Consider the following 12,389-nt stretch of genomic DNA (forward strand, 5'->3'; position numbering starts at 1 on the left):
AGCAGATTCCAGCTTCATTAGGGAGATTATCCGCCTGTCCTCCGAGATGCATCACCCTCTATCCAAAAAACTGCACCAGGCAGACGCTGAGCTAGCTAAAACAAAGATACTAGCTAACACGAGCTAACTTTCTTGGACTTTCCCCTTAGTCACGAGTTGAGGGAAAGAGCAATTACATGGCAAACACTTAAAATTATTGGTATGTTGAGGATGAAATTCATGCCCTGAAAATGGCTGTGAAGCTGATCTAGGGCCCCACTCTGGTTGAAATGAGCATATACTGCCCGAAGGTTGCAGCCAGCGACACCCACCCCCCTCCATAAGTCGCGCCTCAATAAGTCGCAGATTCAGATAACTTGCTGCTGTGGTGATGGCTCATAAGTAAGCAGCTGGCAATAAGTGCTCTCATCTCATGCTGTGAATAAAAAGTGAACTTATCATCTAAGTGCGATTTCCTACATTCTAAACTCGGTGGGGGACGACCCTGTTTTCTGTTGCACTGAGTTGAATTAAAAATGCCCAAATTAGGATTTTCCTAATTGCACAGCCTTAATTTGTGCTACTTTGCGATAACATTTATATTTTTCAATAGCTCACACATATTTTAAGAAGTAGTAAGCAAAACCTAACCAACAGCACCAGGTTATCGAAGTGATTGTGTAGTGAAGCGTTGAAGCGTACATAATTTCATGAAGTCTGTTGTTAATGTGTGGTGCCTCGTTAACCTCTGGCTTTGCTCACCTGCTGGCAGATCTCTTCCTGGTGCCCTGGCCACACGGCAGGGTCGCCTGGAGATCAAGGCCTAAGGAGACTAAACAAACAAAACCAACAAATTCAGGTCAGCTGCCATTCGAAAGCAGACAGATTTCAAACAATACTGTCAACCAGTCCCTGCTCATATTTCTTAAAAAAGGTATACTGAACTGAAACCATCCCTATTCTACACAACAGACAATTCCGTCTTCTGTACAATATATTTCTATCTGATCGGTCGGTTATGTTGCACCCTCCTGAACAAAGCCCAGTTCTGTACCTGTGGACCTGTCTGGTTGCAGCAGCGCTGGGGGATATGGGGCCCCGGGGTAGACTTTGGCCCCAGTGGGTTCCTCCTCCTTCTCCTGGAGCGCTTCAGACACCAACGCCATCATTCTCTCCAGCCTCCGCAGCTCCTCCTGCATCGCAACCTTTTGCTGAAGGAGAGAAAGGGAGAGCAAGAGAGAGACAACTATTAGACGAGCGAAGCAGAATGAGGAAAAATATATACAGCAATTGAAAGGGAGAAAATGTCTGATAAAATTGGTGGAGCGCCTGCTTAGTGTGTATTTGCGTACGTACACTACATGACAAAAAAGTATGGGGACACCTGCTCGTCGAACATCTCATTCCAAAATCATGGGCATTAAAATGGAGCCTCCACTCTTCTGGGAAGGCTTTCCACTAGATGTTGGAACATTGCTGTAGGGACTTGCTTCCATTCAGCCACAAGAGCATTAGTGAGGTCGGGCACTGATGTTGGGCAATTAGGCCTGGCTCATGGTCGGCATTCCAATTCATCCCAGAGGTGTTCGATGGGGTTGAGGTCCTGGGTCTGTGCATGTCAGTCAAGTTCTTCCACACCAACAAACCATTTCTGTATGGTCCTCGCTTTGTGCACTGGGGCATTGTCATGTTGAAACAGAAAAGGGGCTTCCCCAAATTGTTGCCACATAGTTGGAAGCACAGAATCGTGTAGAATGTCATTGTATGCTGTAGCATTAAGGCTTCCCTTCACTGGAACTAAGGGGCCTAGCCAAAACCATGAAAAACAGCCCCAGACCATTATTCCTCCTACACTACACTTTACAGTTTGCACTATGCAGTCAGGCAGGTAGCATTCTCCTGGCATCTGCCAAACCCAGATTTGTCCGTCGGACTGCCAGATGGTGAAGAGTGATTGATCACTCCAGAGAACGCGTTTCAACTGCTCCAGAGTCCAATGGTGACGAACTTTACACCACACCAGCCGACGCTTGGCATGGTGCATGATGATCTTAGGCTTGTGTGCAGCTGCTCAGCCATGGAAACCCAATTCATGAAGCTCCCGACGAACCGTTATTGTGCTGACGTTGCTTCCAGAGGAAGTTTGGAACTCTGTAGTGAGTGTTGCAACCAAGGAAAGACGTGCTAGCACTCGTCTGTGAGCTTGTATGGCCTACCACTTTGTGGCTGAGGCGTTGTTGCTCTTAGGCATTTACACTTCACAATAACAGCACTTACAGTTGACTGGGGCAGCTCTAGCAGGGCAGAAATTTGACGAACTGACTTGTTGGAAAGGTGGCATCCTATGACGGTGCCACGTTGAAAAAGTCACTGAACTCTTCATAAAGGCTCATGTTTGTCTATTGAGATTGTATTGCAGTGTGCTTGATTTTATACACTTGTCAGCAACGGGTGTGGCTGAAATAACCAAATCCACTCATTTGAAGGGGTGTCCACATACTTCTGTATATATAGTGTGTGTGTGACAAAATTCTACAATAGAAAACGTCCACCAACTAGGAGAGGATGGCGCTAGGCATGTCATTCGACTGGTGGTGACAGAACCAAACATTAAAGATGGATTTTCTGCCATGCAGCATTACTGGAGTTGGCAGCGGAAGCCTGCTTGAAGCGCTGAACACTTCATCAAAAAGAGGTAGAGAGACAGAAGGATGGAGAGGAGGAAGACAGAACGAGACAGACCAAGAGGTTAAAAAAAGCGAGGGAGAACACACACACACACACACAAACACACACACACACACAGACAAAGAGAGAGAGATGGAGATAAAGAAACGTTGGGGTGTAGTCATTTGTCTGAGGGGAAGACCAAGGGTTCAACGGTTCAGGGCAGATATGGAAGACACCCAGCCCCAAAAGGCTTGCAGTCATGCCCCTTAGATGTGTCAGGGCTTTGGCTAACCTCATTACTCACTGGCCATACAGACCCAGAATGACTACTGGTGAGTAAATCCTCTATGGAGGCCAAGAGGTGTGATGTATGAGATTATTTTCTATCGAATTAACATATACTGTAGGTAGTCAGCATGTAAAAATCGCCAAACACACGCGCACAGGCAAGTGTGCATTGGACGCTCATAGACAGACACACACTTGTCAGAGAGACCCAATCCTCAACTGGCTGTACAGCTGTGAATAAACTCCTATCCGCTGCCTAAAACCACATAAACCAAACTCTCAATCAAATACAGCAGACAAAGTAGGAGTGCATGAAGATGGATGGGGCAGAAAACGAGAATCATGTCCTTGGCCGCATTTCCTCAAACTTAAATTAAATGCAATTTAGAAAGATGCTGAGGGGGACATTCTTTACGCGTCCATGTAGTCTGTCTTCCAAGCACTGACAAGCTTGGTGGAAAAAAATAAATAAATGCAATGTCTGCCATCTATTGGTCATGGCATGCCAATGCAGCACAAAGCATCCAATACTGGAAACTACTACTGCTGCTTGTGATATAGAGGGCCATATTTACATTTGAAAATCATAGCTACATCTGTACCAAAGATGGGTGTGACACGTGTTGAGTATTAAATTAGCTTGAAAATATTGGCAAAAATGCAGAGGAAACATTTATGCTTAGCTGAGATTTAGATATTTTTTAGATATTTTTTTAATTTTTAAAAAATTATATTACTACCCAGATTTACACACACTTCCTTTTATTAAAAAATAAATCAAAGTAAGTTATAACTTGGTTCTTAATGTCTACTGTCTAGTAATATATGAAATAACAGGGCCGAGTATAAATATCCTTACCTGAGTGGCAATACACTCGCTTGAAAATTGTGATGATTCCTGTGTCAGGCCAGTGTCACCTGCCATTCCTTCAGCTGAAAGATCAGAAACAATTGAAAATGCATTTGCGCATTTCATGTTTCAGTCTCAGTTCAATCACAGGTAATAGCACTAATATAATAAGGCCTAAAATTCTCTCACCTTCTTCTGGTGTTCCAAACAGATCCACAGATGCCTGGCTGGTGGTGACCCATTCGGGACTGGGGCACATGGGAGGACTGCTCGCTCGCTGCCCATCTTCAGCTGCATCACCAGCCTCCCTGTAGCTTCCTTGTTCCCTGGCATGGTCTTTGAGCAATGTGACTGATTCCTCCTCCTCCTCCTCAGCGGTTGGTGGACAAGTCGAAGGTCTGAAAATTTGCGCAAGGGAAGGCAGTTCCTCTTCCTCCCCACTGCAGTGGGACTCCGAGGAAGACTCCAGTCTCTGAGCCTTCCTCCGCTTTAGGGTGCTCTTGATGGGAGAGTGCAAGCTGACCACACCACATCTTTTCGTCCTCTGCGCCTCTTGGATAACTACTGATTGGATAATTGGAAGGAGGCCATCTGGAGTCAAGGAGGACTCTGTATTGGCCATGTTTCCAGTCATGTTCTCTGGACATGTTTTGTTTAACTCCACTGCCGTCTCTGATCCAACACTGTGGCTACTCTCCAGTTCTGTTGGACTTTTCCTCATGCTGCCCTCCACTTTGTATAGCTGCTGACTTTTAGGGACTCTAAGTTGCTTTGAAGCTACAGGTGTCGGATCTGGTAGATCTTCCTTAGAGGCGCCAAAAGCTGGAAAGAGCAGACCAGAACCCACAGCTTGGTGGGGAGATTCCATTTGGCTTTTTGTGACTTTGTTGGGACTGAGGGCACTTTTTGAGCTGTTGCCAGAAAGCCTGGCCAGAATCTGTTTCTGGGTCTTCCCACTGGTATCAGGGTTCGAAGAATCCACTAAATCCTGAGGTGGTCTGGTAAGAATGGATTTTCTGAGCCTTTTACGATTCCTCTGAGCCTTTTCTTGTGAAATATTGTTGAGGGAACTTGAAGGTGGGCTCAAATCACTACAGCAAGAATTTTCGAATATTGTCCCTTTCTCAGATTCCTGTTGGACTGTGGGACACTCCGTTGTCCTTGAAAATCCCTGCCCATTTCCTGCTTCCATATCTGTGCCAACATGTTTGTTCTCTTGAGTCTTTGTAAGAGTTGTAATCTCCTTGTTGGACCAGAAGGAACTCCTCTTGATATTTGGACTACCAAGGTGGAAGGACTTCCTTTTGGTGGCTTTGAAGCTCTTCAGCAGTTGCTCAGTGTCCAGCTCACTGTCATTCCGGACATCCTCATCCAGATCAATGCATTTGGCCTGGCTGGCTGACGTCTCTTGTGGTACATTTGATCTCAAGTCATCTAATGGTTTGATAACCGGATTACTTTGGTTTACACTCTCAGGCACGGCACATGAGACACTTGCCTCAGGGGTACTAATTGAACTTGGTACCATAGTCACTGAACAAGCAACATCTGCGTGACAAGGACTTCCTGTACTTGGGACTTCGACAATAGACTCCTCAACTTGGTTCACTTTCTGTGACTCAATCATTTCACACAATCTTTTCTCGCTAGAGTCCAAGCTCTCAATACCTCCCATTTCTTCATCTAAAACACATCCGTTTTTCCTGATAGCCTTTTCTGTATTTTGGTTCTGCAAACACGCCACATTATCCCTGTCGGTGTCAGCTTTCGCCTCCTTTGATTGCTGCATCTCGTTGCAGTCTGAATCAAGAACGACAACCTTTGTGGATGTTGCAGTGCCGATCTTGTTACTCCCTTGTACTTCCTCTGTGAAGAGTTGAAGCCTCCGACTCCTCCTGGTTCTCCTCGTGATTGGGCTTCCTGGATCCTCACTGCTAGGGTAACTCTCAATCTGAACCTCGGTCTGGCCTGACGGTCTGCTCTTAGGCATCTTAGAGTCACTTCCACCCTCTCTGACACCCACAAGGACTAAGGATTTGGTTGCCTTGCTCTTCTCCACCTTGATGTTTTCCCCTTTTTTCTTGGCAGGCTTTTTTTGCTCGTTATTCTCCGACTTTACTTTCCCTTGTAAATCCCCGTCAACGTCCTGCCACCTACCGTGCATCTTTTTATTTGACTTCCTCCCAGGTTCCCGTAGTGGCACATCAAACACAGGACTGTCCTCTACATCTTCGTTCTCTTTGTTGTCACCTTCCGGCAACTCATCAAGCTCTTCTCCTTGCTTGTCAGAGCTATTAGAATTCAGCTCCCCAGTCAGGTCAATCAACTTATCTTCTTCAGTATCTTTTGGGTGTTCATTGGGAGAATCCTCTTGTGGTTCTGTCATCTCTGGTTGGTCATCCATAACACCTTCATTCTCCTCAGATCTTGGTCTCTTGACAAAGTCAGCAGGTGTCAGTTTATTTCTCATCCTCCTTTTGGCAATCTTCTTCAGGATCTGGAGTTCCTCAGCTGGACAGGGTGGTGGAGGGTCTGTGATCGCTATATTCTGTGGTGAAAAACTGCGGTTCCCTCTTCGATCCCGTTTGTAAACAGCCCCAAATACCAGCTCCTCAAGACATTTGCCACGCTCTTCTCTCTTTGGACTCTGGTCCTTATTTCTGAGGTTATCCTCTAAGGGTGAGGAGGGGGAACAACTTCCTGCCAAAGAAACTGAGTCATAAGAGCCCTCTGTGTTTTTCTCCTTCTCAGAGTTTACTTCTGTTGAGGAATTATTCATGAGCCACTCAGAGACTTTCTCTAGACTTTTCTTCTGATTCTGGTCAATCATTTCGGGCAATGACTCTCTTTTGTTATTCCTCATGGATCGTCTGACAGGTTGGTTTCTGACCTTTTCAGGACAGCATGGTGGATCTTGAGGATGAGTGGTTATCTTTTGTCCAAGCTTTTGAGGTCGTGAAGGAGCTCTTTCAACAACCTCAGGTATTTCTGCCTCTAATGCTGGCTTCTGTTTTTCTGTGGTGGAGGTAGCTTTAGAGTCATCGGTATGCTTTTCAGTGGCTGGAGGTATGTCACCTAGGCTGCTGTCAAACCCCTCGTCCGAAATGACAGGGCAAGAATCTTCAAGACCCATGAGCGTTGCAAAGCCATCCTTGGCTGAGGAGAGAGGCATGGCGGTGACGAACACAAGACTCATAATAATCATATGCTCAAATAATCATATGAAAAGCATGCTTCAAAAAAAAAATGACATTCTAAGACTTTCAGTAATTTCAATGAATGAAATATACCCTATTATTTTGAATGACTTATTCTTATTAATCTACTAATACAGCTGTCCATCAATAATGCTATTAAGAAATAGTTACAGGAAAATTGACAACACAACATACCCAAATGAAATCTCTCACCTGCTATAGTTGACGAGCAGGACATTGAAAACTCATGATCCTCGTCATCAGCACGGTCACTAGCCCATACGTCATCAGATGAGACATCATGGCCGTTTTTCTTCTGCACAGTCTCTGTGACACTGTTTAGAAGAGAAAGGAAAAGGAAGATGGAAGGAAATGTTTAAATACCAATTCATTTCAAAAATATGCAGGAGTGACAACAGATAGAAAAATACTTATTGTAAGTAAATGTACCACATCTTTATTGAAACTAGCTCTATAATTGTTTTCGGTGGTACTGTTCTTACCTCATATGTCTCCTCACCTGGGACATTCCAGTGAAGTCTGAAAAAAAATGTTACAGTCAAACTAAGTCATCATTATCAAAATTCTAGCACATCTCAAACATGACTTATAGTATAGTAACATGTTTTGGTGATAGAAGCTAAACGATGTGGCTCACAGTTTGTGCAGGTGTCATGTTCATAGGCCTGGACCATATTCTGCAATCCCTCGGCCAATTTCTGGAACCCAAGGCTCTCCTGCAAACTCCTGCACACAGACAACAGGGTCAAATAACACAATTGACCCAACTGTAAATCACACGTAGTCACTAGTTACCAGAAAACAAAGTAAACAGGCTTACACCCAGAGTCTGATTCATTAAGGCAGAATAATTCAAAACATTGTGATCTTTTGAGAAGTACAGCACAGTACAATTTTCATTTGAAAGCATATCTCTGACACATTTACTCTCATAATGAACACAATTCTGTGGGGGGGGGGGGGGGGGGGGGGGGGGTGGTGTATTCCTCTACAGTCAATATGGCATACCTTTTTGTGATCTTTGTCTTACAAACTGGACAGTTGGCCTCCTTTCTCCTACTGTTGTCCAAAAGCTTCATTATACAAAACCTAATTCATGGAGAGAGCAACAACTGTGAGTGATTGTACAACGTAAAAACAATGCCAGGTTAGTGGGAGATGTCAATGCGTAACACTGTCATTGAGAATAAACGTTAAAATCACTTACAGTCACCTACACTACATAATGAACCAGCAGTAAAGTTCATTTGGACCACAGCAAAGAAAGTGAAAGCTTACTTACTTGCAAAACTGGTGGTCACACTTAGTAGACACAGGTGTGCTCATCAATTCCAAACTACATGGAACAGAGAGCATAGAGCAGAAGAACAAACTATAAACAGGATCATAATTGCCTACTTCCTGCTGCTTATCAGACAACAATTGATTTCAACATAAAGTAGAAACAGCCTGCATACTAAACAACAATAAACTACCACCAAAAGTATGTGTAATATCAACACACCTTACACAATACAGTAATCTTCTACAGATGGCCAACGTTATTCTGCTGTCACACTCACCATATTGGACACTGCAAGATCTCACAGATGACAGAGATCCCCTGTCTGACATCTTCAGCCTTCGGGGACATCACGGTGTTCATTTTCTCATGTGCAGCACAACTGTAGCCAAGTAATGGGTGATTTCATTAGCTTCTGACAATAGAAATACTTGGATCTTTTCCTAGCAAGTTAATTTCCTAGCCATCTATGTTCCCACTAGCTGCTATTAGCATCACGGGTGTATTTAGTACACTAACCTTGCTCCGTTATTGTATAGGGTTGCACAAAAGCAGTCCGCAGGAAGTCAGATGTTAAATTCAATTTCAAGTTAGTGTGCCGGTGGGCAAAATAAAAGTCCTGCTGACCAAAAAGGAATAATTTGGAGGGGGACTTTTTGACATGAGGTAAGCAGAGAGGAAGTGGGTCTACAACAGACCCACATTTAGAGAGTCTGTTGAATAATACGTTCCTTAGATATTTTGTCTCAAATTCCCCCATCATTTCGGCACTAAGTTGAAATTGATTTATTTTTTTACTTCTGGATTCCCGCTGACTGTTTTTGTGCAACCCAATTGGGAGCAACGCTAACGTATGTAAACACTCACGTTGCTAAAAGCAGCTACGGCCTGACGAATTTCATTATGCCATCTTCATCGGAATCTTGCCCCACTACTGTAGTAATCGCTACAATTGCACTAGAATTGTGGTTTGTTTTTTTTACTTTATATTTTTTGTATGTTGTAGTATTTTCTTGTTAATAATACCTGTGTTCTCTTTTGTATGATGTAACAATGTAAATTGTTGATTTGTATTTTGAATAATAAATGAAGAAAATATAAAATCTTGCCCTACTACTGAACTGACAAGTAGCAAAGATTCTTTATAACTAAACCAAGATAGACCACAGCCCGTCGTTGCAAATTACAACAAATGAGTCATAGTGGGCAGAAAAAGCAAGGAATTCGGCAGAGCCAAGCACGAGCTAGCGAGATCCTATTGGCGCGTTCTAGAAAAATGTACATTTTTCTGTTTGGCAATGTGTAGTCTGATGTGCGCGTGTGCAATAACTACATTCAACTTTGCACTCCTAAACAAATACTTTATATACTTTGGTAAAGTCTAAAAAACGTTGTCCACTCTGTTCAGAACTGATTCTAGTTTTGGGAACAGAAAACTGAATTGAGACCAAACGTTTCATTAAATAGAAAATTAGCAGAATGTTGGCCAAAATGCATCTCCTCCGGCCACTGGACTTCCTCTCACTATCATATTGGTAGTGAGTGGAAACGCAAAGCGGATGCTTCACATTTATACATCCGGTGAAATATCTGTCTCATCTGTGCATGTAATATTTGTAACTCAATAGGAGAGCCTGTATCTTGTCTGAGATCAAGCTAGCTTGCAGAGCAGCTAACTAGCTAAAATATAGGCTAAAGCTACCACTGTAGCTAGAGACCTCCACTTAATTATTAGCACAACAAAAAACACCATTGCCATCAAACTTAAAACGGGAGGCAACCGTCATAATTGACTTGTCTTAAAAACCCATGTGCATTATTTAACATTATTACTAAAATAGTACTCACTTACAGGAATGAGTAATTGATTACACGTTGCTAGCTATTCCATAAAGTCACTGAAAACCACATATTTCCTATTTTTCTGTGGTTTAGTCACTCTGGCTGGACTGAAGAAAACGCAAATTCAAAGAATGCCGCGTTCGTCTCGCAACGGACCATTCAACCGCAAGGGGGGAATTGTGATTCCTCTCAGTTGTGGACGTCCAAATTTAAATTTGTATCTATTTATTTCACCTTTATTTAACCAGGTAGGCAAGTTGAGAACAAGTTATCATTTACAATTGCGACCTGGCCAAGATAAAGCAAAGCAGTTCGACACGAACAACAACACAGAGTTACACATGGAGTAAAACAAACATACAGTCAATAATACAGTAGAAAAATGAGTCTATATACAATGTGAGCAAATAAGGTGAGGTAAGGGAGGTTAAGGCAAAAAAGGCCATGGTGGCGAAGTAAATACAATATAGCAAGTTTTTTTTTTTATATATAAACACTGGAATGGTAGATTTGCAGTGGAAGAATGTGCAAAATAGAGATAGAAATAATGGTGGTGCAAAGGAGCAAAATAAATAAATAAAGGTAGTTGTTTGGGCTAAATTATAGATGGGCTATGTACAGGTGCAGTAATCTGTGAGCTGCTCTGACAGCTGGTGCTTAAAGCTAGTGAGGGGGATAAGTGTTTCCAGTTTCACCTGGAGCCAGTGGGTTTGACGACGAGAGCGACATCATTGATGTATAGAGAGAAGAAAGTCAGTCCAAGAATTGAACCCTGTGGCACCTCCATAGAGACTGCCAGAGGCCCGGATAACAGGCCCTCCGATTTGACACACTGAACTCTATCAGAGAAATAGTTGGTGAACCAGGCGAGGCAATCATTTAAGAAACCAAGGCTATCGAGTCTGCCGATGAGGATGTGGTGATTGACAGAGTCGAAAGCCTTGGCCAGGTCAATGAATACGGCTGCACAGTATTGTTTCTTATCGATGGCGGTTAAGATATCGTTTAGGACCTTGAGCGTGGCTGAGGTGCACCCAAGACCAGCTCTGAAACCAGATTGCATAGCGGAGAAGGTATGGTGGGATTCGAAATGGTTGGTAATCTGTTTGTTGACTTGGCTTTCGAAGACCTTAGAAAGGCAGGGTAGGATAGATATAGGTCTGTAGCAGTTTGGGTCAAGAGTGTCCCCCCCTTTGAAGAGGGGGATGACCGCAGCTGCTTTCCAATCTTTGGGAATCTCAGAGGACACAAGAGAGATGAATGGCATCTGTAATGCAGTGCCTACAATGAATGAACTAGGCATTAGAAGTTCAGAACCAGAACGTGTTAGCTATATATAAATAATAATGCTAAAATTGAAAAATCATTCAACTAAATAATGACATTTTTATCATCTTTATCCAGGTGAAGATTACATCTCACATTCCAGTGTTCAAATTTGTGTAAAGAAGACTGCATGGGATTTCTGTTTTTGCAACTCTCTGCAGCCAATGGCTATGTCCGCTCTAGCTGTAATTCCGGGAGCCACTTGTGGATTTGACAGGTCTAATGCCGCGTTCAAAACAACTGGGAACTCGGAAAAATACGAGGTCAAATTATGACACTATTGATCTTCAGGTCGGAGCACTAAAAATAGGATCGAGTTCCCGAGTTGGATGACCATTCAAAACGATTATTCCCAGTCGGAGCTCGTTTTCTTCCAAATTCCCAGTTGTTTTGAACGGTTCCACCTCCAACACCTCAAAACAACCGCTATGTTCATGTTGGCTAAAGAAGCGGATCTGATTTAATCGAGCCCTTACATTCCTACTAGTTAGTGTTGTAACGTTAACTCATAGCAATCTATTGTTATTCGTAAAGAGTTAATACAATGTGCCAAATATATAAAAAATATTAAGACTAGTGTGTCAGTGTCCTTGCATGCTAGCTTGCTAACAACAACTGCAGGCTGGTCACTAACGTTACACAATGTTGTTGCTGTGGCTAGCTAACGCCAATTACACAACTTGAGTTTTGAGTGGAGACAGGCATAATCATGTAATGAATGACGAGACTGCTTAATTTAAATAAGATCACCAATAGAGCAAATACATATTATAACACTACACCTGACACATATAGTGAGTGAATGAAGAAAATAGTAAAACTTCACAGTACTTCTGTATCTTGCTTCTCTCCTGGATTCAGTTTGGTTTTCCCGCAACTATTTTGGCGCGTGACCACAACCCTTCCCGTTGAAGAATGACAACTTCCTTGCGCG

General features: G+C 43.1%; 1 protein-coding gene across 2 annotated transcripts in view; it reads right to left on the reverse strand.

Moving 5' to 3' along the window:
• Nucleotides 1-12,372, reverse strand: part of LOC110491673 (BRCA1 DNA repair associated) — a 51,677-nt gene extending 39,305 nt beyond the window's left edge. For both annotated transcript variants that reach the window (XM_090202320.1, XM_036946563.2), the window contains exons 1-11: nucleotides 12,287-12,372; nucleotides 8,568-8,669; nucleotides 8,288-8,341; nucleotides 8,014-8,094; nucleotides 7,643-7,731; nucleotides 7,488-7,524; nucleotides 7,198-7,319; nucleotides 3,977-6,943; nucleotides 3,797-3,870; nucleotides 1,034-1,190; nucleotides 742-811 (exon numbers count right to left, since the gene is read on the reverse strand). In XM_090202320.1, coding sequence (XP_090058446.1) covers nucleotides 742-811; nucleotides 1,034-1,190; nucleotides 3,797-3,870; nucleotides 3,977-6,943; nucleotides 7,198-7,319; nucleotides 7,488-7,524; nucleotides 7,643-7,731; nucleotides 8,014-8,094; nucleotides 8,288-8,341; nucleotides 8,568-8,650 — 3,734 coding nt within the window. In that variant the 5' untranslated portion in view covers nucleotides 8,651-8,669; nucleotides 12,287-12,372. The remainder of the gene's footprint in view (nucleotides 1-741; nucleotides 812-1,033; nucleotides 1,191-3,796; nucleotides 3,871-3,976; nucleotides 6,944-7,197; nucleotides 7,320-7,487; nucleotides 7,525-7,642; nucleotides 7,732-8,013; nucleotides 8,095-8,287; nucleotides 8,342-8,567; nucleotides 8,670-12,286) is intronic.
• Between the last annotated feature and the right edge of the window lie 17 nt (nucleotides 12,373-12,389).

This window comes from Oncorhynchus mykiss, chromosome 16, assembly GCF_057628025.1.
Source record: "Oncorhynchus mykiss isolate SJ-2025 chromosome 16, ASM5762802v1, whole genome shotgun sequence".
NCBI classification, from domain to species: domain Eukaryota; kingdom Metazoa; phylum Chordata; class Actinopteri; order Salmoniformes; family Salmonidae; genus Oncorhynchus; species Oncorhynchus mykiss.